A 26,759-nucleotide genomic window follows, 5' to 3' on the forward strand; every position below is an offset into this window, starting at 1 on the left:
TTGAACAACACTATGAACTAACTAAAATATAGGGAGTATTTTCCCAGTGATTCCAGAAGGTACATTCTTTTCAAGAAACAATGGAACATTCTACAAAATAGACTGTATATTAGGATATAAAATATCTCAATAAATTTTTAATTTTTTTTTTTAGGGAGAGTGAGAGAGAGTGTGAGTGGGGGAGAAGGAGGAGTGGGAGAGAGAGAAAATCTTAAGCAGGCTTCATGCTCAGCCAAAGCCCAATGCAGGGCTTGATCCCACCACCCTGAGCAGAAATCAGGAGTAGGGTAAGCCACCTAGGTGCCCCATCTCAATAAATTTAAAAGAATTAAAATCATAGAAACTATGTTTTCTGAAAAATATAATTGAATACAAAAACAAGAGAAAGAAATAATGGAAATCTCCAAATATTTACATGTTAAAGCAGCATACTTCCAAAAAATTGATGGATAAAAGAAACAGTCTTGAGAGAAATTAGAACACAGTTTGAATTGAATAAAATTTTTAAAACCATAGCATTTTCAAACTTATGCATTTAGCTAAAGCACTGTATAGAGCTTTAAATGCATAAATCAGAGAAGAAAGGTCACAAGTTAATAATCTTAACCTCCACATTAGGAAACTTAGAAAAAGAAGAGCACACTTAACATCAACCACGCAGAAGGAAGGGCATAATAAAGATTAGAGCAGAAATCGATAAAATACAAAACTTAATTAAACAATAAAAGAAGTTAATAAACCAAATACTGGTCCCTTGGGAAGATTAACAAAGCTGACAACCCTTTAAATAAATTGACCTTAAAGAGAGAGAGAGAGAGAGAGAGAGAGAGAGAGAGAGAGAAGACAATACTTACTAAAATCAGGAATGCAATATGAGATATCAATATATGGCCTAGAGAAATTATAAGGATTATAGTAGAGTATTATGAACAAATTAGTGCCACAAAAAAGACAACTGACATGAAATGGAAAAAATCCGAAAAATAAGTGCATTATTAAAAACTGACCCAAAAATTAGAAAATCAAAATGGATGTATAACAAGCAAAAACATTGAATCCATGATTTAATCCAAGAAACGTTCAGACTTCATTGTTGATCCCCACCAAATCCTAAAAGAAGAAATAATACCAATGTTTTATAGACTCATTCAGGAAATAGAAGAAGTAACACAGCCAGTATTATTTTGATACAAAACCCAAAGGAAGTGGGGCACCTGAGTGGCTCATTCAGTTAAGTCCAACTTTAACTCAGGTCATTGTCTCAGTTTACAGGTTCAAGCATCAGATTTTGTGCTGACAGCTCAGAGCCTGGAGCCTGCTTCAGAGTCTGTGTCTTCCTCTCTCTCTGCCCCTCCTCTGCTGATGCTCTGTCTCTCTCTCTCTCAAAAATAAATAATAAACATTTTTTTAAAGTTTTAAAAAAACAAAGGAAGATAATGCAACTACAGAACACCACTGGCAAATATTACTTATAAACATACATGGGAAAATGCCTAACAAAATATTAGTCAACAAAATCCACAACATAAAATAGATAAAACCATGACCAAGTGGGAATTACTCTAGGAATGCAAGATTGGTTTAACAACAGAAAATCTACTACATTTTGATAAAGGACAAAACTACATGATTATTTCAATAGATACAGAAAAGGCATTTAACAAAATCCCACACTCCTTCAAGATTTTTTTAAAAAATTTTTTATGTTTTTATTTATTTTTGAGAGAGAGAGACAGCATGAACAGGGGATGGACAGAGAGAGAGGGAGACACGGGATCCAAAGACAGGCTCTAGGCTCTGAGCTAGCTGTCAGCAGAGAGCTCGATGTGGGGTTCGAACACACAGACTGTGAGATCATGACCTGAGCCAAAGTTGGATGCGTAGCCTACTGAGCCACCCAGGCGCCCCCCACACTCCTTCAAGATACACACAGTCTTTCATACACACGCATACACACACACACACACACATACACACACACAGTTACCAACAGACAAAAACTTTCTCAGCTGATAAAGGACATCTGTGATAAACCTATAACTGAAATCATACTTAATGATTAGAGACTAAATACTTTTTCCTTAAGATTGAAAAGAAAGCAAAGATGGTTGTTCTTATCACTGTATTCAACACACCACTTCTATTCAACATTGAACTGGAGGGTATAGCCAATATCATAAGGCAAAATGTTTTAATTAATTAAAGATTTTCTGCTTGGAAAAAGAACAGGTTTTTTTCATTATAGGGACATGATACTATATATAGAAAACCTTAATGCTACACGAAAAGAAACTATAACCAATAAATGAGTTTAGCAAGATTTCAGCATACAATCAATAATGCAAATTCAATTATATTTCTGTATATGAGCAATGAACAATCAAGAAAATATTATCAAGATGACAATTCTCCCAAAATTAATCTATAAATTCAATTCAAATTCTTTGGTAGAAATTGACAAATTGATTTCAGTATTTATATAGAAATGTTGGGACACCTAACAGTAACTGACTTCAAAATGTATTCTAAAACAACAGTGATCAAAATAGTGTATTATTGGTACAAGGATAGGCATAAAGATCAATGGAATGAAATTTATATTCTTTAGTTTTATGGTCAAATATTTGACTGAATTGTCAAGAGAAACAAATGCTTGGAAAATTTAATATCCATAAAAATAAAGTTCGATTCTTACCTGACATCATACACAAAAATTAACTCAAAATGGATTATAGTCTCTAAGGTAAGACTGTAACTATAAAATTTCTAGAATAAAACATAATAGAAGAAATTGATGAATTTGGGTTAGACAGAGCGTTTTTAGATATTAAACCAGAAGCATGATCCATGGTACAAAATTAGTAAGTTGGACTTCATCACAATTACAGGCATATATCATTTTATTGCACTTGGCTTTATTATACTTCTCAGATCTGCATTTTTCATAAGTTAAAGATTTGTGGCAACCCTGCATCAAGCAAGTCAATTGGTACCATGTTTCTAATAGTACTTGCTCACCTCATGTCTCTGTGTCACATTTTGGTAATTCTTGTAATATTTTGAACTTGTTCATTAGTATAAACTCGTAGTGATCTGTGATCAGTGATCTTCCGTGGAGATGTACAAGGAGATTAATGTTTTCATGTCTGCTAACGCAGCATCCATTCTGCAGCCCATGGATCAGGACTAATTTTGACTTTTAAGTCTTATTATTTAAGGAGTAAACATCATTAGGCTCTAGCTGCCATGGATAGCAAGTTCTCTGATGGTAATGGGCAAAGTAAATTGAAAACTTATAGAAAAGATTCACTGTTCTGGATGCCATTGTGAACATTCATGATTCATGGTAAGAAGTCAAAATACACTATCAACATTAAGAGGAGTTGAGAATTCTCATGGACGACTTTGAAGGGTTTAAGACTTCATCAGAGGAAGCCACTATAGATGTGATGGAAAGAGCAAGAGAACTAGATTCGAAGTGGAGCCTGAGATCTGAGTAAATTTCTGCAGTCTCATGATAAAACTTGAATGGATAAGGAGTCACTTCTTACGGATGAGCAAAGACAGTGGTTTTCTGAGTTGGAATCTACTTCTGGTGAAGATGCTGTAAGGATTGTTGAAATAACAACAAAGGATTTAGAATATTTCATAAACTTAGTTGATAAGGCAGTGGCAGGGTTTGAGAGGATTGCCTCCAATTTTGAAAGAAGTCCAAATGGCATTGCATGCCACAGAGAAATTTTTCAGGACAGGAAGAGTTCATCGATGTTGCGCACTTCCTTGTTGTCTTATTTTAAGAAATTACAACAGCCACACCAGCCTTCAGCAACCACCATCCTGATGAACAGCAGCCATCAACATCAAGACAAGACCCTCAATTAGCAAAAAGATGAAGACTCACTGAAAGTTCGGATGATGATTAGCATTTTTTAGCAAAACAAAAAAAGTATCTTTTAATTAAGGTATGTAGATTGTGTTTTTTAGACATAATGCTATTGCACACTTAAAAGTCTACAGCATAGTATAAACATAAATTTTGCAGGCACTGGAAAACCAAAATATTTATTTGACTTGCCTTATTACAGTATTTGCTTTATTGTGGTGGTTTGGAACCAAACCTTCAATGTCTCCAAAATATGCCTATACAAACATTTGGGCTTTAAATGAAATCCTTGAAACAAAAGAAAAGCAAATATGGACTGGGAGAAAATATTCATATATTGGGTAAAAGATTTCTATCTATGATATATAAGGACCTCTTACATCTCAACTATAAGAAGACAATTCAATTAAAGACAGCTGTTACTGTCTTAATGGCTAGTGCACACTTAAAAAGATGTTTTACATTGTTATTATGTAGGGAATGTACATTAAAACATAATGAAATGCCATTACATACACACTAGAATGGCTATAATCATAAAGACTAAAAAAAATGTTTTTAAGGTTATAGAGAAACTGGAACACTTAGAGATTTCTGGGGAGAGTAGTCGAGTGCAGCTACACTGGGAGCACCTGAGTGGCATCTGACTCATGATTTCGGCTCAGGTCACGATCTCAGGGTCGTGGGATAGAGCCCCAAGTTGAGCTCCATGCTGGGTGTGGAGCCTACTTAAGATTCTCTCTCCCTCCCCCTCTATCTGCCTCTAGCCCTCCAAGGGGAGGGTGGGGAAGAGTGCAACTACCCTGGAAAAGAATTTGTCAGTTTCTTAGGTGAAACATCATTATACCATATGACCTAGCAAGCTTGATCCTAGGAATCTGCCCCACTGGTGTGAAAACATATGTCTATACAAAGCCATGCATGTGGATATTCTAACAGCATTCTTTTTAATGATCCTAAACTAGAAATGATCTAGGTGTCTGAAAGTCCACTGGTGATAGATAAACAAAATGAGCTACATTTATGTAATGAAATATTACTCTGAAACAAGAAGAAAGTATTACTGATATTGTGATGACATAGATGAACATCAAAAACATTAGGCAAACTGAAAGCCAGAATCAAACAATTGCATATTTATGATTCCATTCATAAGACATATGAATGAAAGGTAAAGGTAAATTTATAGTCAGAAAACTGTGTTGTTCCCTAGGGAACTGGGATTTAACTATAAATGGTCACAGGGGAAAGAAACTCTTGGGGTGACAGACATATTCTAAAACTGAGTTATGGTGATAGTTATAAAATTATAAATTAACCCCAAATCATTGGATTGTACACTTAAAATTCATGAATTTTATGTTAAGGAAAACCTCAGTAAAACTGTCTAAAATTGTTTTTCAGTTTACATACTTTCTCAATTTTTGGAATAACTTATAAATTATTACTTTTCAGTATAAGTTTTTCTTTTAACTTAAAACTTTAGAAAAAATAGATTTTAAGGCTATTAAGATTGTAGCATTTGGGGGAGGAAATATCTCAGACCAATATATCAGCTGGATTAATGCTTAATGGTCTGTTCAACTTTTTTTTTTAAATAATGGAGGGTGTTTTACATTTTTCTTTTAGCCATATCTCCATTTTGGTTTTCAGATGTTTTAGCATATGGATACTCCTAATATGCTTTTATTATATGTATATCTCAACATTTGCACAGTTATTTTCAATGATTATTGCTTGTATTTTTTATTTCCATCTTCTTTTCTTGTCAATTATACTAGAAATCTACCATATCAGCTTTTTTGTTAATCTCAATTGTGTTATTTGTGTCACTCATTCTTGTTTCTATATGCTTGCTCTCTTGCACATTTTATAATGGATTGCACAATACCTAGTTTTTAAAATTTTAACTTTTAAAATTCTATGACAAGGGTATTTAAAGATATTAATGATTACCTATCTCAAGATTTGTACTTCGAGTGTTTCTATTTGTCATTCTTTGCCAAACATTCCTTAATTTTCCTCCCTTGCAAAGTTATTTTGCATTATTTGAATTTTAAACTGATAAGAACAGATACTACACTCGATCTTAGCCAAAAGGCTGAGAAGCGATTTTTTATTTGATTTTTAAATATGCAACATTTACCTATTTTAAGTTAACTTTGATTTTATCAAATTTTGGTCAGAGAACATAGACCATATGACACTGATCCCTTGAAATTTCCCAAGACTTTCTTAGTGACCTAATAAATATTCCACTTTTATAAATGTTTCTTATTGCTTGGGGAAAAAATGTTTACTTGCTGTGTCATGGATGTAGTTTTCTATCAAAATCTAATGGTTTCTGCATCTTAACTTTTTCCTCTTGATCTTTCAGTTTCTGAGAAGTGCACGCTTAAATCTGTAACTCCAGCTACTGACTTATCTAATTCATTTTTTAAATTAAAATAAAAATATTTATTTACTTTTGAGAGAGACTGACAGAGGGTGGGCAGGGAAGGGCAGAGAGAGAGGGAGACACAGAATCTACAGCAGACTCCAGGTTCCAAGCTGTCAACACAGAGGCCAATGCGGGGCTTGTTCCCATGAACAGTGAGATCATGACCCGAGCTGAAGTCACTAAACTGACTGAGCCGCCCAGGCGCCCCTATCTAATTCTTTAAGTTTATTTATTTTTGAGAGAGACAGAGACAGAGAGAGAGAGAGTGAGGGAGAAAATCCTAAGCAGGCTTCATGCTGTCAGCCCAGAGCCCAATGCAGGCTGCGATCTCATGATCTGTGACATGACCTGAGCCGAAATCAAGAGTCGAATGTTCAACCGACTGAGCCACCCAGGCATCCCCTCGTTTATCTAATTCTATCACATTCTGATGGTTAGAGTTTGACATAGTTAAAGCCTGTATAATTAACTGAATGAATTCTCAATGATTACTATATCTTCATGTTCTGTTTTTCCTTTTACTTGATATGGTGTCCTTCTTTGTCACTTGTGATGCATTTTTGGACTGAATTCTATATTTTTAGTATTAATATTACTGCATCTGCTCTCTTCTTATTCATTTTTACCTTATATCTTTTCTTATCCTATTGTTTTAATATCTGTGTGGTTTTTAATTTTAACTATTCTCTAACCGTCCATACCTGATTTGATCCTGATTTTTAAAATCCTATCACAAACTATATTTTAATTTGTGTGTTTAGCCCACTTACAGTTTGTAATTTCTGTTTTAATAGGACTTGGTTCTTCTAATATTTTATATTTTCAGTTATCAGACATATAAAAACATATTTTAAAAATAGTTTCTTCTTTCCAGCTTTTCTGTGATGATGAGTTAAAGATCACATATCTATCTTTGTTCTTATTATGACTACCCTAAGCCAAATATCCATATTTACAATTATTTATCACTATTGCTAACATCTTTGTTTATTGTCAGTAGTGTATTTTATCCCCTAACATATGTCAGGCTAGTCTGATTGTTCTTAAAATTCCCTAAACCTCCTCAATTTGTTATTGACCAGATGCTATCTTTGAGTTGCTATGGCTATTTCTCTTTCTCTGGTTTTTTCAGTTTTCATTCATTCTAGAAATGTTCCCTGTTTCTTCAAGTATTTTTTTCTATATATGTTTTCCCCCTTTTGGGGACTTCTAATTCTATTCACCAGGTTCTTTAAATTTTCTATTTTAAATTTGTTTTCCTTTATCATTGTCTTTTATGAGTTTGTTGATCTGATTATCTGGTTCACAAATTCATTAGGTATTTGTACCTATCCTTCTTTTATTCTTTATATTGTTTTATTTATTTTCATTTAAATATTTCCTTATCTAAAACTTCCAGTTTTTTCCATTATAACTTTTTTCTTGTTTTATATTGCAAATATTTTCTCTTATCTCTCTAAAGTATAGTTATACTCAACAAACTATTTTTCTATGCATTCCAAGAATTCTGCTTCAACTGATACCGAATATTGCTCACATCATCATATTTCTTTCACGTTGATTTGCTCCTCACATATACAAATATATTTACTCGAAGATTCCATAACAGATTTAGTTATTTTTTCTGCTACAGTGAATGAGATGGCATTCAAGGCCACGCTTCAGTCTCTGCCTCTCCTATTGAGTGTAAGGATAAGAAAAGGGATGAAGCCTAGATCAGAATGTTCTGGAACCAGTGTAACTCCTCCAATTTGTTCCCACTCCACAGGTTAGGAATCCATCTGTAAGCTCTCAGAATCTGTTAGTGTTAGGAAGAGGTGTTCTCTGTAGGTTGTGATCTACCAGCCCTTGGAGTTGGGAGAGGGAGGAGGCGGAGTAGTAACTACGTGCACCTGTTCTCATCACCTCACAGCTGGACTTTTGATCTGCCCTGTCATCACCCTGCCAGCACCTGTGACCTAGTCTGATGCTGTGGCTTTTGCTGGTGAAGGGGAATCACAGTGATTGTCCCAAGTTAATAAAGTCAATCCCTATCACCCATGCTTCTGTCATTTCTCCAGACCTTCGAGAGAAAACCAGCAGCTGTCCTGCTTTTGCCTTCGACTTCAGCCACACTTCTTTGTGCCTCTTAAACAGGACAATCTAGTTCCTCTCACAAACCCTTTGCAGTTGTAGTTTCTCTGTGCCTGGAATATTCTTCCCTCAGATCTTCAGTGGCTGGCTTCTCTTTAATCCTGTCTCACCTCAAGTGCTACCTTTACAGAGAGACCATTCTTGACACTGTATTTAAACTAGCCACCATGCTAGGTATTGTTCAGTTTATTTTTCTTAGCATTTATTATAATTTAAAATGATCATATTTATGGTCTTTGTCTTCTCATCAGGATATAAATTCCTTAGAGCATGTATTCTATTTCTTTTCTTTTTTCTTTCTTTCTTTTTCTATCTTCCTTCCTTCCTTCCTCTTTCTTACTTTCTTTCTTTCTTTTTTTTCTCTTTCTTTCATTTTGCTATGGTGGTATCTTAGTCTGGTAGAAGCCCAGAACCTAGTAAACATGTAATGGATTTCAAAGAACTAATGAACAACCAAACAAGTGAAATAACACAGATATCCATGATTTACCATGTTTTCACTCTATTTTAACTTCTTCCTAAACATATGACATGAACAGTTGAGTATGTTCCATAGCTTTTCTTTACTATTTTACATTTTTTTCCTTTTTAATTGTCTTTCCAAAGTCCTCAATGTCACTTTTTGGTTCACAAATCCATTTATATAATTGTATCCATTGTACTTTTATTCTTTCTATTGTGTGACATATTAGGTCACAGGTCTATGTATTCTAAGTTTTCCACATTTATATTTTAAATATTTTTGTCATGACAGTAACATCAAAAATTTATTTTGCCATGTGATTATATAAAAAGATACTCCATGTTATTATTTTCTTTTAGATAGAAATTAAATGCACATTAACTTGAGGTCTTCTTTAATTAGCTCATGTCACAATAGTGTTGCCAAATAAAGTTTCTCAAGTATTCATTTGATCCTCAGCACAACTCTGTAATGTGGATAGGGTGTGAAGTTCCATTTGTCAGGCAAGGAGGAGAGTGAGGTTCAAAGAGGTGAAGTGAGTGGGTGGCAGGTCTGATATTCAAACGCTGGTCTCCAGGTATCATCACCTCGAGCATTTGCTTTCCTCCTGCACAGGTATGTCCCTAAGTACATATCATATTACTAGAGCTGAGATTTGGGCATTTCTTCCAATGCCCAAATTTCTTAGTCTTATTGGCTTGATTGTCTGTGGGGAAAAGGTTTAAAATAACAACAAAACAGCAACAGTCAGCGGTTATGATAAGCCATGCACTATTCTAAGCGCTATGCGTGTATTCATATATGGGAACTTCTTTGTAATCCTGAGAGGTTAGTAATATTGTACACATTTTACAAGTAAGAACACTAAAGCCCAGAGAGGTTAAGTAACTCCCAAATCACACAGCCAGTATGTGGCAGAGTTAGAATCATGAACCCAGCAATCTGGCTCCTGATCACTGTCCTAATCTGTAATAATAAAAACTTTATTGTAGCTTATAGTTCACAGAAAGTCTTCATATCCTTTATCTACTGGGCCTCATTACTACTCTGTAGAGAAGGCAGGCGGGATTTGACAGGCAAGCAGTATACTAAATTTCAGAGAGGTGACTTGGCCTACTGAAATTACAAAGAAATTCTGTCTCCTGAAATCTAACTATATCTCTGTTTTTGGACCATGTTTTATCATCCATGACTTTTTTTAGTGTACTGTAGTCCCCTAAACCTTTTTGTTCTCTGGTATAATTAGATTGTTGTGGGTTTAAAATATTCACTTACATGTACCTAAGGAATATTTTATGTCTTGTATTTTGATGTTTCTTGATAATTGTCTCTTGCAGTTGAATTGCGATGATTTCATGAAAGGAGAAAAAAATGGGGATTTTATCTGTACTCGGGATTATGTAGCTGTTTGTGGCACCGATGGGAAAACATACAGTAACAGATGTATGCTGTGTGCTGAGAACACGTGAGTATCCACAGCAGGCTTTCTCCCTAACGCATGCTCTCTCTAACTACAGGACACATTTTTTTCTTAGGGTCTTTAAAATCAATTCATTTCCTGGGAGTTAGCCATCCATAAATTATTAGGACCACTCCTTTTACTATATTCTTTTTTTATTTAAAACATTTTTTAATGTTTATTAATTTCTGAGAGAGAGAGAAAACAAGTGGGGTAAGGGGAGAGAGAGAGAGACAGAAAGACAGAGAGACAGAATCCCACACAGGCTCCAAGCTCTGAGCTGTCCACACAGAGCCCCACTCAGGGCTCAAACCCACAAACTGTGAGATCATGACCTGAGCTGAAGTAGGATGCTTAACCAACTGAGCTACCCAGGCGCCCCTCCTTTTACTATATCCTTAAGGGAAAAAATATGTTGTGTCACACTTTATACTTTACAAAGCACTTTTGTATGCATCTTATCAATAGTTATCAGTGTCTCTGTGAAGTAGATATCTGATATATCTAAATATATACATCTACATACATGCACATATAAGCACACATGTATGTATATACACATACATACACATACACATACATACAGACACCTATCTATTTCTATTTGTCTAGGAGTGTATCTTTTTTTCACAGAGAATATTTAATCATCAAAGTCTTTTTTTATTAAGTGCTCAGTAATTTATAATATTAGAGTAGATTATTTGGAACTTATAAAATTGAACTTCTTTCCATTTATTCAACCTTTGTCACATAGCTAAAGCGTCTCACTGTCCAATATGTTGTCACACTTAAATCTTTCTCCACCCTCAGTGCTACGTTTGGTTATCAGTTGTCTTCAGTCAACTGGCATACCTGCTTTTCAGGTTCTGGCTTGTGCTCCCACTCTTGAATTGTCTACTCTTCAGTTTTTTGCAAAAATGATAACAACCAGTGCTTGGGGCTAGTGAAGGATACGATAAATACTCAGTCTTCAAGGTCTGCAAGCTTTACCTTCCCTTGTACTAAGTATCTTTAACAAAATACAACTGAATTACATCACTCTGGTCCCTCACATTACTGCATTTTCAAAGATGCACTCTGGTTTTTTTTTTTAATGTTATTTATTTTTGAGAGACAGAGACAGTGTGAGCAGGGGAGGGGCAGAGAGAGAGGGAGACACAGAGTCTGAAACAGGCTCCAGGCTCTGAGCTGTCAGCACAGAGCCCGACTCAGGTCTTGAGCCCGTGAACTAGGAGGTCATGACCTGAGCCAAAGCTGGACACTTAACCAACTGAGCAACCCAGTCGTCCCCAGAGATGCACTCTGAAATTATGCCTTCAACTCTCACCGGTGGCCAACATAAATGGAAAACACAAATAGACGTAGAGAGAACAGACATGCTTTGTTAGATATGTATTTTGTAACACTATTCTGAGCACACTGAACATTTCATGACTACTGTGCTTTATCTGGGGGATCTTGTGATAGATTCTTTAACTCTCTGTTTTAGGGGTAAATTTCTCTCCCTTGATTTCTGGTATATTTTTTTAGTTTACAGTGAGAGCTATACTGTTCATTGTGTTTCCGTCTTAGCTCTGTTTACTAGGAGACTGCAAAAACATTGGGATTCAATTTATTTTCTTTCTCTTGGATATCTTTTGATATAACTTTTTTCTTACTGCTCTTAATGACTTCATTTTTCTCATTATACTGGTTTTTTATTGTTATACCAATCCTGTGGGTTTTTTTCTTTTTATGAAGGAGAAAATGTATTTTACATTTATGGTTCTGTTTCCAGAGATGCTTTAAGGGCTATTAGACTGAATAAAATTCTTAGAACTTTAGGTACTTTCCATGACAATTAAAATATTAGTCAGCATAAACCAAACAAAGAATACTATAGTATCAAGTTACATCCTATAAACTTGAATTTGTATATTTAAAAAAAAAACATCATTGACAGTACCATAGTTTTGGGGGGGCGTATCTAGTTACAAGGTGTGCTTTTCCCCTCTCTTCTGATATGGATCCCCTCTATACACAGGAAGGAAAATTCTGGAAATCATATTTTCAGGTCTGAATCTTATTAGCCCTCCAATGTGATTCTATTTCTTTGACTCCAAGTTATAAACACAGGCTCTCATTAGAAAGAGTAAGTGAAGAAGAGAATGCAGTGTGACATCTGTTTTCAAGGGTAAAAGGGAATCGTAATACAATGAAAATAAGTTATTTTTGAATGGTAAGACATTCTGTGATGCTAAACTTCTGTGTCTGCTAACTTTCAATTCCAGCAAAACCAAGTCCCAAGTTGGCATAAAAAGCGAAGGGGAATGTGAGACCAGTAATCCAGAGCAGGTGAGGACAAGTGTCAAGATGGTGGGAAATCTTGGGAGACTGACTTCAGAGAGAAAGAAGAAGCTCTCCTCTTCCTTCTTGGGTGGGGTGTTAGGAAGGAAACAATTCCTGCCCGTTTAAACACGGCTTGTTTAGATGAAAAGTAACTGAGAGTTCCTGAAACTGGAGTGGGCTACTTTGGTAGTTAGACCTTTCAGCTGTCTTTCTGCTTTCTGTGAAAAAGAGAAAGAAATCATTCAGTCAACCAGTCAGTCAAAAGGAAACTACATTTGTGTAGAAACAGCATTACGAATCAGTCACTTAATCTGAATTGAAGCCCTAGCACTGTCACTTGCTGTCAGGAGATCCTGGACAAATTACTTACTCACACTATACCAGTGTTTCCATATCTAAAAGTGAGATTTGTATTAAATAGCTTTTTTCTGTGCTAAAATTCTGTGCACTTGTGATGATAGGAGAAAGAAATAAGTATCTCAGACATGTCACATTTGTCTTGCCTAAGTCATGGTTTGGTGCCCTTTCTATGTTCCTAGAACACCCATCAGGACATTTAGCACATCATATATATATATTTATTTATTTATTTTGAAAGAGAGAGAAAGCACAAGTTGGGAAGAGGCAGAGAGAGGGAGAGAGAATCCCAAGCAGGCTTCACATTGGCAGTGCAGAGCCCTATGAGGGGCTCCAACCCATGAATTGGTGAGATGTGACCTGAGCTGAAGTTGGACACTTAACCAAGTGAGCCATCCAGGCGCTTCTCCACACATCGTATTTTAAGTGTCTCTTTGTATCCCCCAGTAGATGTGAGCAAGTTAAGTGCAAGGACTGTTCTACCTTAGTTCTAGCACATACTAGGAAATCTGTGTTTAATAATAAATGAAGAGGCAAATGGGCGCCATACTAAACCACATGATTAATGCAGTACTTACTAAGCTACCTCCAGGCATCTGCGTTGCTCCAGGTGGCTAGTGTGCATTGGGCAGAGAAGCACTGAGAATAATAAAAATTCTGAAAACAGTATGGAAGGCATTACAGTCAGGATGGTGACTGTCAGCTTCCTTTCCCTGTTCTTCAGGATGTATGTAGTGCTTTTCGGCCTTATGTGAAGGATGGAAGACTTGGATGCACGAGGGAGAATGATCCAGTCCTTGGCCCTGATGGAAAAACACATGGCAATAAGTGTGCGATGTGTGCTGAGCTTTTGTAAGTACCATCATCCCCAAGCAGGCCACGTGGGTGGACTTGTTGAAGATGCATTTGGTTGCTGTCTTGAGACCACTCCACAGAGGGATACAATCCTTTGCATGAAGCATACAATTATTTGTCTTCAGAAGGTGAAATAGTCCTTGCTCTCAGAGTGGCTTCTTTTCTTTTTAATTCATATCATCTACAAGAGTTTCTTAAAAGGAGTGGAGGAGATGATTATGTTTGTTATTATATTCAGTACTCTTAATTTGCTTAATTATAACAACAGGACAATGCATAGTGTTTTACAAGGCACAGTATTTTAAAATTTAGAAAGCAATTGCATATGGAATAATCTAGGTCAGTCATTTGACATGCATTGTTTCATTTGGATATGCATAGAGACTCTTACTAAAAAGTAACAGTCTACTTTAAAATAATAATGATAACAATAATGTCATATGACCAAATTCATTATTAATATAAAAGGTGAAGCTTTATGAAAGGGAAGAATTGGGCTGTCTTTCTCTGAGTGTCTAGCATTGCTGTGAGTACTTAGGCTGAGATATGAAGAAGTGGAGCTTTAAAATGCTCCATTTGCCTCCACAGACCTTTAAAATCAGGACAGGAAGAGATTCAACCAATTAATAAACTTCACACCTGCCTTTGAAAATTACAGTGTGCTGTTATAGAATTTAAGGGCACGTCCTATCAGGTTTACAAAGCAGTAATTATGACTGGTTTCCAGACAGGAAATAAGCCTAATTTCCACTTTCTTATCTAGGAGGCGTGTGCTTTTAGTGTTCCAACCTGCCCCAGTTCTGTGACTTTCTGTTTTTCATACACTAGGTAAAAAAGAGAATTTGACCTCCCTAACTCTTGGTGTCTTCCTCTGTGGAACTAATAATGCCCATCTCCAGGGTGAGAGTGCAAGTAGGTAATAGATATGGGAGGACTTAGAATCTCAGTTTGATGTCACTTTTTTTTTTTTTTAACAGAGGTGCTTTTACCTGAAGGCAAACAAATACTTCACAAGGTATAGACAAGGTTTACATAAGGGTGTGGATGGCAATACTTCAAATGCTCCGTTTGGTTTCACTCTTGTCACAGCATTGTATTAAAGCTCTTAGTTCTGCCTATTAAAGGGAATTTTCCTGACAATCTTCTGTTTGTCAATCAAGGAGTCACACCCATCTACTTTTACAGAACAAAGCTTCTATTTGACCGTAAGTGAGTCAGTTTCACACCTTTCCTTATCTTTGGCAATTTTCTGGCTCATTCAAGACAGGGAAAAGCTTGTCTCCTGTAACCAGTTTTATGGAGAAGGATATGAAAGTTTGCTTAGCACAGGACACTGAAAATATGATTGAGCCATAAACTGACCAACTGTTTTCTTTCTTAACAGCTTAAAAGAAGCTCAAGAAAATGCCAAGAAAGAAGGTGAAACCAGAATTCGACGAAGTGCTGAAAAGGTAAATTACTCACAAACGTAATTTGGTTCTTAATGGCCAAAATATTAACAAACTTAGGTGTGACACTTTGAGGTAATTCAATAATGTCTCTGTCCTTAATTTTTACAATAAATTGTTTCCCTTAATTTCAAACTTCTCCAAGTTCACTATTTCTGGTAATATTAATCATCAGATTCTATTTTAAAACAGCATTTCCCACCTAAAGCTCAAAATATGCAATTTCCCTCCTTGATTAAAAAAAAAGAGAGAAAGAATGTAAGTCAGAAAATATGCCCATTAAATTCTGCTTAGTTTTCCCCCAGACTTCTCTCTGTTTAGTATAGATTAACTTTGCTTTGAATAATTTTTTTAATGTAAGATAAATATAAATTAGACAGGAATAACTTGTAAATGATTCTGGAGTTTTTTAAACGTGTATCACTGGTGTATTTTATATATGATCCCACTGATACAAACTGGAGTTATTCATTTTCCATTATGGTTATCACATTCAGTGAGGCCTATGTTTATAAAAGTCTTGCTTTTGTTTAAACAAAAATAACATCAATATTGAGATTATAGGGTTTTATTTTATTTTATTTTAAGTTTATTTATTTTAAGAAAGAACATGAGCAGGGGAGGAGCAGAGCGGGAAAGAGAGAGAATCCCAAGCAGGCTCCATACTGTCAGTGCAGAGCCCAGTGTGGAGCTCAATCCCACAAACTGTGAGATCTTTAGCTGAAATCAAGAGTCAGGTGCTTAACTGACTGATGAATCCACGTAGGCACTCTGAGACTGTGGCTTTTGAAGTACCCTTTTTTCAAATTATTGTATGATTTAATTACTTAACCTAGCATATAAAAATTATTCGTTTGGTAATTGAATAAGCATTGTAGATCATACAGCTTGGATTTCCTAAATCATCACAGTTATCCAACCATACTGCCAATGGCAGTGACAGTAGTTACGTTGCTAAATGACTCGTGCTTTGTTGAGAAGCCAGAGCACCTAAGTTTCAGCCATAGTTCTGTTACGCTCCAGCTCTGTGAAACTGACCAAGCCATCTCTTCTGTCTGGACCTCAATTTCTTTGTTCCAAATTAAGAAGGTTGGATAAATGATCTCAATTTTACGTTCTTCTTGGAATGTGATTCCGCACTCTGTACCTTTTCGTGCCAATACAAGTTTAGAGGCTTCTTTGGCAATAGGCTTGAGCAATGGAAACTTGATCAAAGCCAAAGGGCCCACATTAGCCAGAGAGGCCCCTGGGGCGACCCACCTCAAAATGCCCACAAGTCCTAACTAACAAGTGGGCTAGTTACAACCAGACATGGGTACCAAAAAACGAAAATTCCAAACATTCCCAAACTTCTTCACCTTCCACCTGTAAATACAGTCCCCACTGCCTTGCGGCACACAGCCTCTCCTCTGCTCTCCTGCCCCCACATCCTTACGATGTATGCAATAAACTTTTATCTCTTTTGTTCTGCTTTGGGTGAATTCTTTTCGCCCCACATTTGGGGTCCCTTATCAGTTTGGGAGTGGTGTCATAACAAGTATACTATTTTTGTGGATGATGGGCAGATGTTTTCCTAAGGATAGTCCTGGGTCCAGGGTCCAGGGTCATCCAATGATGCATATTTTCCACCCTAAACAGAGTGTTCAGAGTTTAAATGAAGAAAAGTGGAGCCTTCAGAGTTGTCAGTAATTTGGTGAATACTCACTGAGATTTGAAAAGCACTTCTTTTGGTGGTTAAGCTTCAGTCAGAAACTTTAAGTCATCTTGTAATATTGAGCATTTTTATTACTTCATAAACACAGATCTTATCCATTGTCTTTCATTCTGTCTTGGCTATTTTTCCCTCTTCTCTCTGTAGCTGGGGTCATTGTTTTGGTGAGGTCACGGGACATGATTGTATTGAATGGGACTGCTTTATGATGATGGCTCAATAACTGTGCCATAATTAACCTGTCAGTGGTTTGCTCACAAAAGTGTTTCTTCAGAATCTCCTTGGATGAATCACAACTTATAAACTGAAATGATCATTGTTTCTCTTATGGGAACCATTGAGCAGTAATTTTGTTACCATGCTATGATTATCAGGTGATTGTCTTCTGTGTCTTTATTCCTAGATTGTTACAACCAGGAAGTTTGGAGCACACCCATTGCTCCTCCAAAACAAATATCTTATTAGGAGTCAATTAGGATCCTTTTTAAAAGTGTCCTAATGAAATAGGAGTTCTTTTTTTTTTTTTAATTAAGAATACTAGATCTAGAAAAAAAGAGCATGTATTCCAAAGTCCTCATTATGTAGGTGGTGACATTGAAGTCTCTAAAGTGATGACACTTGGCTGCGATCTCCCAGAGAGTTAGAGGCAGTCTAGCTGCTCAGGTCTTCAGACTTCAAACCACATTCTTTACGTGCATGTTTTCTTGGCTGAAATGGGAACATGAGGGTCACACAATTGAAAAAGTCTGAGAGAAGCATTTCTTGTAGATTATGCAGTAATATATGCCATCATGAAACATGTTTATTGACAGAGATCCCTAAGTCTAGGCAATTTGGGGTAGGTATAGATACAAATATAGACATAGGTATAAAGTTTAGCCTTCATCAAATAGTAGGATTTTTCCAAACAGAGAAAAACCTGAAACCACCGAACCAAAGCGTGGGGAAATCTGAGTGCAAACCTTACTTGGATCGTTTGGGGAAGTCAGAGCCTTTTAAGGTTTTCTAAATAAGTATTAGTCTTGATGTTTTACCTCTCTACAGAGGGGAGTGACAGAAAATTAGATTCACTCCTTCTGAGCTATCTACCATATTAGAAATAGACAGCAATAAAGGAAGCAGAGCACATAAAAATGAACATCAGTAAAGGAGGCCACAGATTCCCAGAGAGAACAAATGAAAGTAAATGTAGTGTCATTAGATGCCACCATACTTCCTTGCAATCCACATTGGATTGTTCTTGATTTGGTCCGTATTAAATAGTGTTTAAGCGTCACATCTCACAGATTCTCTGTTCTGTATAGTGACAACTTTTTTCTTTTGTCTTGGCAGCTGCATTTTGTTATGTCTTTGTTGGGATTTGTTAAGAGATAATTTATTTTTTATCATCCTTTTTTCATAGACTTGGAAGTTAACAAGAGCTATCTAATTTTAGGAAATATATGCTCAGCCTTATTCTTTAAAAGACTCTTTTACCTTTTAATAAACCACATAGTAGATACAGGCACTAAGTAATGTCATGACATAGTTACTATTTCTTATTAATCTTCATTAATATGTTATATGTTTACCACATCTACACTTGACCATCTGTGACTATAAATCAATGGTGTACATTTTCTGTGTTAAAGAGTAGAAAAGTGCTAAGTGTCATTACTTATCTCTTTGAAGGACTTATGCAAGGAATTTGAAACCCAAGTGAGGAATGGAAGACTTTACTGCACACGAGAGAGTGACCCGATTCGTGGCCCTGATGGCAGGATGCATGGCAACAAATGTGCCCTGTGTGCTGAAATATTGTGAGTATCGATGCAGTTTCTTTGGAGCGAGTGGGCGCGTGAGGTGGAGGTTGATTGGCACGGGGAGTAAGCACAATGTTGATGTACAGCTTTGTGGTTGAGAATTTCTGAGCAGTTTTCTGTCCTCTGTAAAACATGATATCACCTAGTAAATAGAACCTCATGATGTATATCTGTTTCTGAGTACAAATGGATTTGATTTTCCACTTAGAAGACTGTATTACAAAATACTTCTTAATATTTCCTCCCACAGCCTTTTAAGCCTTTTTATGAGCTAGTCATAATATAGAATGAGGGTAAAAGCAGGTACCAAGACTTTGACAGTTTTCCTTCAGTTATTATCCCATTGTGACAGAACAGATGTTGGCACCCACAAAAACTTCAGGTTCATATGTGAATGGGATTAACTTTATCTTTTTATCTCGGGCATCTGACCTTGGGGAAGGGCAAATCCCACAACATGTAAATTACGGCATTTATGGAGATGTCTCAGGCAAGATCTTGTCGCTCATTCAGATCCTTGATCTCTCCAAGCTCTTTCCTTTATGCTGTCCTCCAGCAAGTCTGTCTTAGTCTTAGCCAGTTAGTGTATTCTCCTCTGTGGACTGCACTTCAAGATTATCCTTTTTTGGATAAGATCTCTTGAAATTCCTAATTCAAATCAATCCTTATAACTCTTAATTTTATTTCATTAACAATTATCACAGCTAGTAATTGTGTAATTATTCCTATGACTATTTGTTGACTGTTAGTCTTTTCTACTGGGCTCTAAAATCCAAGAACACAGGGTATGTGTCTGTTTTGTATGCTACTGTACTGTATGCCCAAAGGCCTGGCCAACACTTGACAAAAAAATTGTTACTGGCCAGATGTTGAATGAATGTGTGAGTGAAGATCCCTGCTGTCAAAAAGCTTAAAGTTGAATTGTACAAATAAGCACTGCCTCCCCCCGCAACACACACCTTTCAGGACAAAGTGAGAACTACCCCATAAGAGAATATTCAGGTATGAAAATACAATGACAGACATACAACTCATTTCTGCTTTGAGATGTGGGATGTCTTCTCAAAGAAGGTAGAATTTAAGCTAAGGGGATTTAAAAGAAAGAAGTTATGTAAAAAACGATCACTCAGTGGATACATGAAGGCAAAAATAAAAGGATTTTGAGAGGAAAGAGTGAAAATGTCACTCTAGGTACTTTAAGATGATGGGAAATGTTTGTATTAGAACTCACAAATATGTGGCTTTTTTCCCACCTGTGCCTAAATGACTATTTTGTAACATGAGGATTTGAAGCATCTATACTCATGTCTTTATTTTGATTTTCTTTTCTCCAGCAAGCGGCGTTTTTCAGATGAAAAAAATAAAGCACATGAAAACCTGAGGAAGGCTGAAGAAAAAGTTAAAGTTAAGAGAGAAGTTGAGGTATGATTAGTTTGATCAACTTACTTATGACTTTTGCAGGGTGTGTGTGTGTGTGTGTGTGTGTGTGTGTGTGTGTGTACATTTTACTCTAGAATGCATTTTCAATGTTGGTTCATTTTTCCTCCATTACTGGTGGATCTTCTGGAAAGTGACTTATAGTAATTAGTTCACAAGATTTAGAAGAATAATTATAACATTCTAATTTTTAGCTCTATTTGGATAAAATTAATCAAGTCATATTAGTAGAGTAGTTCCTAAATGAAGGTAAAATATTGAGGCATTATCTGAATTCAAAGTTTGATGTGTGTGGTAGTTGTTTTGGAGGTCTTCAATACAACATTTTAGTATGCTCCCTTTAAAATCATACCACATACTCCTTTCTAAACATCTCTTAACTAGGCATCTGTCTTTCTTCCTCCTGCTACCGAATTAGTTCATATATCTAATAGGTTTCCTCTCCATTAGCATCCTGCCCAGTCTCTGTGCTGCTAGCCAACATCTCCTTCAATTCTCAAGATTCATTTCATCTTCCACATTGTTTTCATGGGAAAACACATTGTTTTCAATTCTCAAGATTCATTTCATCTTCCACATTGTTTTCAGAAATATGGGCATGACCCACTGGCATTTTGAAAAGCCAACATTTGAAGGTGTCCTAAAGGACATTTGGGCAATTTCACTCCATGAAGAAACCCTATTTAACTTGTTTCTTACAGCGAGTTAGCGCACCTTCTCTAGTGTACAGTTTACAGTTTCATAAAACAGCCTACCTCGTTAGTCCCCTTCTGACTTCATGGAACTCCATCTTTTTGTTTAGGCCTCACTTTCAACTGCTTTCTTTCCTGAAATCCTTAAATTTTAGTTCTCAAATCAAAACTATCCTTTTATATTTCATTTCCAGTTTCTTCCTTCTTCTTTCTCTTCTTTCGTTCCCTTCTTTCCTTTCTTCCCTTCTTCCTTACTTCGGCTGGCTGGTCTTTCTAAAACTAACATTTCATTATATTCCTCTTTTTCTATAAATATGTATCATTTTTCAATTTCCTGAGAATAAAGTCCAAATTCCCTTTAAAGTTCAGTCATCTGATTTTGACTTATCTTTAAGATCTCCTTTTGACCACTCCCCAAACCTTCCTCTTTTTGTCCAGCTAATTTTTTTTTTTTTGGCAATAATACATTATCCCAAGATAACATGGTCTTTTATGCCTTTCTGTCTTTGTTCACACGCCATGATTCCTCTTGGGGGCCTTTTTGCCACATTGTTTTCCTGGACACATCTTAAAGATACATAACTCAGGTATAAATTCTTCTCTGTACTTCCGTGAATCATTCTTCCCTTTGGGCTTGCACTGCATCATATCCCTTGTACTGCAGTTCCTTATTTTATCCACTGGAGTGATAACAGACTACTTCACATTTATATTTATATGTTTTCAGTACATTTGTTGAATATTTACATGGGTAAATACTATACAGAGAGAAATATCATAAAATTTAGAGATGATCCTAAATCCTAAAAGTTTTCTTTTTTATCCCAAGTTCCTTTTCTTCTGAGGTCTTTCATTAACAGCATCTAAAATTTATAAACAGAATAGAGAACCATTATCTAAAGTGTCTCATTTTCATTATTTAGAAACTCTGCAGTGAATATCAGCACCATGCAAAGAATGGAATACTTTTCTGTACCAGAGAAAATGACCCTATTCGTGGTCCCGATGGGAAGATGCATGGAAACCTGTGTTCCATGTGTCAAGCCTTCTAGTGAGTATAGAATGTCAAAATGTCTAAAGAACGCCAAAGAGAGAAGGGACCTTAGGGATGAGATGGTCTAATAGAACAAGCCACTTTCATAGATGGAGAAGCTGTGGCTCAAAATAGGGAAAGGAGTTGAATAAGTTGAACACTTACATTCAGAATGTTAGCGATAAAGCTGGGAGCTATTTATTCCAATATGTCAGTTTCCCCGATACTCATTCTCTTACCATTGGGACATCCTGACAGCTATGAGCTTGTGCAAATATCAAATCCTGCCCACTGCTGAGGCATCATATGTGAACCTGTTGTACAAGTTTTAGGTATCTCATCTTCTGGAGAAGTTAGGGCCCAAAATGAACACTTAAAGCAGAAATTGATTATTAGAGTTAATGCTGCCCATGGAACAACCACAAACCCTTATGAAATTAAATATTACTGTACATAATGTGACATTGTTCAGTAAGTTAGAATTGAACTGGCAGTTTGCTTTCAAAATTTGGAACTGCTCCCAGTTTATTTGATTGAGGTCAGATTAAGTAGTTGATTTACATTTCAAATCTATTAACTGTTGTTTTATTGACAGCCATGTGTAGTTGAGATACAAACAGTTAACTGTACATACCATGCAATTCCATTGTGCAAAGCACATGTAAGCTCATTTGGTTTATCAGTGTATGAAAATTATTGGCCTTTTTCTATCTACCTTGTATTTTGTTTTTCGATAACAGCCGTGAGTCAGCAATACGTGTAAGGTGAATTAATAAAGCTAGGGTGTGCACGATGTGATACACAGACTTAGGAGAGAAGTTGTTTAGTTGTAGTCCTGTCCTAAGAGGACAGCCAAGACCCTCCTTGCCTCACCACCTCTCTGTGAAACAAGGGAACCAGATGATGTGCTTGTAAAGGCCACTTCCAGCCTCCAGGATAACTCCTTGGTGGACATTGATGACATTTCTTTTCTGACCCCAGGCAAGAAAGGTAATTTACAGAAAGCAAGTTTTCCAGATCCACAATCACTACATTTCTTTCAATGTTAAGCAAAAACTGTGAAGAAGTTATGGTATCTTACCATACTGGAGACTATTTTGTTGCTTCTCGTTGGTTTAGTGAAAAAAGGATAAAATTGCTCTTCCTAAGGAGGGAGGAGAAATTAGTAATGCCAGAATGTGGACAAATAATTGCCTGTAGTTGGTCCTACAGATTCTTCTTGTTTTCTCTCTCTCATTCAGCCAAGCAGAAACTAAGGAAAAGGAAAAGGCTAAAGAAGCAGCAAGAAGAAAAAGAGAATCTGGGAATGCACCCTCATATGCAGTGAGTAGAATCCACACAATGGGTCCTACTCGGCACTATAATTTGAACATATTTCAGAGTCTAAAGGGTAGAATATCATCCAGCAAAAATTCCCGGGAAATCTTAGCCCTTTTTTCCAGAGATGACATTGAGATGAATGCTATGGGTGCTTGATCCATTCTTGCTACTTCAGAGACGCACCCTGTACAAAAAAAAATAAGTTATTTGAAGTCTGAAAAAAATGAGTTCTAGTTCTGGTCTCACTGGTGCAGGCTGTGCTAGCTTTGATAAACCACTTTCCAGAGCCTCTACATGTATATATTCTACCGGTGAGTTTTTGGAATTTCACATCTGAGTTGGGATCAAAAGACCTTCATTCTGCACACAGAAAGCCTGATTTTTACCCCTGAAATGTTATAATATTTGTTTCCAGAGCAAAACAAGTTATTATAAGTTATTATCTCCTATTGTTTTGGGGGGGTTGTGTGTGTGTGTGTGTGTGTGTGTGTGTGTGTGTGTGTGTGTGTTTGAGAGAGAGTACACAAGTGGTGGAGAGGCAGAGAGAGGGAGAGAGAGAATTCCAAGTAAGCTTCATACTCAGCACGGAACCTGATGCAGGGCTCAATCCCACCACCCTGGGATCATGACCTGAGCCAAAATCAAGAGTTGGACCCTCAAGTGATAGAGCCACCTAAGCACCCTATCATCTGTTGTTTAGATGATGAAAGTCTCCTGCTTCTCCCTCTAGGTTTTAGTCTTTCTTTTACCCAACTGTCCTCCCTAACACGTCTAAAGTTTCAAAATATTAATCTGCTTAAAGCCCACAAATGGCTCACCATTAACTGCAGGATACACCTCAACCTCCTTATCTTTATTCTTATTTGGCTTTTTACCTTCATTTAGAAGTCCGTGTTCTGCTGCATGCCCCTGGAGTTTCCGACTTTATTTCTCACTTTATTTTAACAATCTAGTATGCATATTCACCAGTCCTCTTCTTACCCATGAAAATCCTCTTTGCTCTTCAGTCTCACTCAGATTGTTCCTTTTCTTTGACATCTCTCCTGGTTTTCACAATCAGATCTCATGGCCTCAACCTCTGCATTCTCAGATTTTCTTGTACCTACATGTTTGCACTTACTTTATTCTGTTTAGATTATAATGGAGTTTACTTGCCCCCCTCTTTTATTATATTTTGACATCCTATTATGTTTTACTCATTCCCATCTCTTAGCAAATGAAGAGTTTTGTTTGCTGAACTGAATTTTACATTTGAGAGAAACACAACTAAATCCTGGCATCAAAGAAACATAACATTAGTTTCTGCCACTGTAGACATTCCAGTCTTCTGCTTTGAATCAGCATAAAAGTATCCACAACGTGCTTTCTCTGTCTTGGCAGGAGCTGTGCAGTGAATACCGCAAGCTTGTGAGGAATGGACGACTCCCCTGCACCAGAGAGAGCGACCCCATCCAGGGCCCAGATGGGAAAATCCATGGCAACACCTGCTCCATGTGTGAGGTGTTCTTGTGAGTAGCACTGCAGCTGGGAACATGAGGGAGAGTTTTGTCCTTTCTGCTTCATTTGTAAAATTTTTAAATGCTAGCTTTGTTGTATTTTACTTCTTATATTTAAAGTTGTGTTTTGTTTTTCGTCAGTGGCGTTTTTGCACAATGTCATCATTATCAAAGAATAAGTCCTGCTTTGTCCTGAGAGAAAGGTCCACATGTAGCTCCTTCTCTCACCCTTTTAACTCGATCAGCCTTGGTCTCTGAGGTCCAGCCGGTGCTGCAGCCTCACCCCTGTGTCATAGGGTCCTCTCAGTCACATCATGTTCTTGAATAGAGGTCAGTTGTTCTAATGAGGGGGTAGGAAGTTAGGAACCACCTATGTTGCCATCATGGTGACGCCACTCCTAACTAACTCCAAAGAATAATTCCTGCATATCAATCACTGGTTGAAGTGATCACTGTGTAAGCATACAGGATATAAAACAAGGATCTCACCCCACAGAGCTGGATATGAAGTCATCTGAAATCATACAGCAAATCACAAAGCAAACATACCAGACCTGATATGAGACCTGAGAGAATGACCTGGAATAGGAAAGGTGAACATCTGGCACAGTGACCCCTCCCATGTGTCTTGTCAGCTCAAACAGCCATGGTGCAGCCTGCTCCATGTCCCTAACCCTCAGCTGTTCCTTTGTGGTGGCCAGGACTTTCCTTCTTAGCACTAAGCATAATTAGTATAGCTGTAAATTGATATGTTTACCATCTCTCTCTTCACTACACAATTGTTATGGAAGGAATTCTAGAAAATGTTGTGAGTCCAGATTAACTTTGTATTTTTTTGAGAGAGCACCACTTCAGCAGAAAAGCAAAAACATATTTAGAGGAAATGACTATGAACCACGTCCTTTGAGGACTGACTGTTAAGGTGTGACATACATAGCAAGGGGAGAGTTATGGTCTTGAAATACCCAAGCAGCTTTTGGGTTTAAATGTGGAATCAACACTGTAGGCTTTCTCTGTGAACGAAAGTGGGAGCAATGAGTAGAATCTCTGGAAGGGGTCCAGCTCAATGCCAAGAGCAACTTCCTAACAGTTTGAGGACCTCAGGGGTAGAATGACCTATGTGGGGTTTCAAGGACAATGTAAGTCAAGAATTTACTGACAGCTTAAAGGAAAGCTAGATTGTAATCAGACATACTGAGTATTGGAAATTATGAGTACTGGAAGATTAAAAACTGTCTCTGAATTAGAGCTTACATCTGAATTGTACACTTGTCAGTTCTGTGTCTTTGGGGATGTGATCCATTCTGTCAGTTTTCTCATCTGTATATTGGGTTATAACAGAAGTTTTACAACATGCAGATGAGAAGATTTCATGGTATGAGCACCAGGCTAGGCATATAGTAAGAATTTACTAAATGTTAACTACAATAAGTAAATGGTGTTCAAGATCACTTTCAATCTGGACATTCTGTGATCCTTACTGATCTCTTTTTTAATCATTCTCTTTTAGTCAAGCAGAAGAAGAAGAAAAGAAAAAGAAGGAAAGTGAGTCAAGAAATAAGGGACAATCTGAGAACGCAACTTCCTTTGAGGTGAGGAAAACTTTTCCAGAAGTCAGAGGCGTGTGAGCCCGGGTTCCATGGACGGCACGCAGGGAGCCCACAACCCCCGGAGCTGTAGGGGACGCTTGTACAGTTTGTGTTTGTTTATATGGCAGCATACACATGGTGCTTATAGGACTATTTCTATGTTAAGTGTTTATCACTGTTATCCTTTAAAAATAGTCATGTCTTCTGAGAACTATTCAAAATAAGCCACTTGCTGATCCCCATTTGAGAAAAAAAAGTCTAAACTGCAGCTGTTTTTCCAGTCTCATCCAACCTGTGTTCAATACCTCGAACT

At 36.9% G+C, this 26,759-nt stretch overlaps 1 protein-coding gene and 1 pseudogene across 1 annotated transcript in view; one reads left to right on the plus strand and one right to left on the minus strand.

Annotated features, from left to right (window-relative positions):
- The window catches only part of SPINK5 (serine peptidase inhibitor, Kazal type 5), a 74,975-nt gene that overhangs the window by 14,186 nt on the left and 34,030 nt on the right, over window positions 1–26,759 (plus strand). The window contains exons 5-14 of the mRNA XM_029941205.1: window positions 10,257–10,384; window positions 12,649–12,712; window positions 13,788–13,915; window positions 15,303–15,369; window positions 18,749–18,876; window positions 20,214–20,301; window positions 21,932–22,059; window positions 23,283–23,364; window positions 24,742–24,869; window positions 26,368–26,449. Coding sequence (XP_029797065.1) covers window positions 10,257–10,384; window positions 12,649–12,712; window positions 13,788–13,915; window positions 15,303–15,369; window positions 18,749–18,876; window positions 20,214–20,301; window positions 21,932–22,059; window positions 23,283–23,364; window positions 24,742–24,869; window positions 26,368–26,449 — 1,023 coding nt within the window. The remainder of the gene's footprint in view (window positions 1–10,256; window positions 10,385–12,648; window positions 12,713–13,787; window positions 13,916–15,302; window positions 15,370–18,748; window positions 18,877–20,213; window positions 20,302–21,931; window positions 22,060–23,282; window positions 23,365–24,741; window positions 24,870–26,367; window positions 26,450–26,759) is intronic.
- LOC115295137 lies at window positions 5,861–5,996 on the minus strand (annotated as a pseudogene).

Source organism: Suricata suricatta, chromosome 6, assembly GCF_006229205.1.
Source record: "Suricata suricatta isolate VVHF042 chromosome 6, meerkat_22Aug2017_6uvM2_HiC, whole genome shotgun sequence".
In the NCBI taxonomy this organism is placed as follows: Eukaryota; Metazoa; Chordata; class Mammalia; order Carnivora; family Herpestidae; genus Suricata; species Suricata suricatta.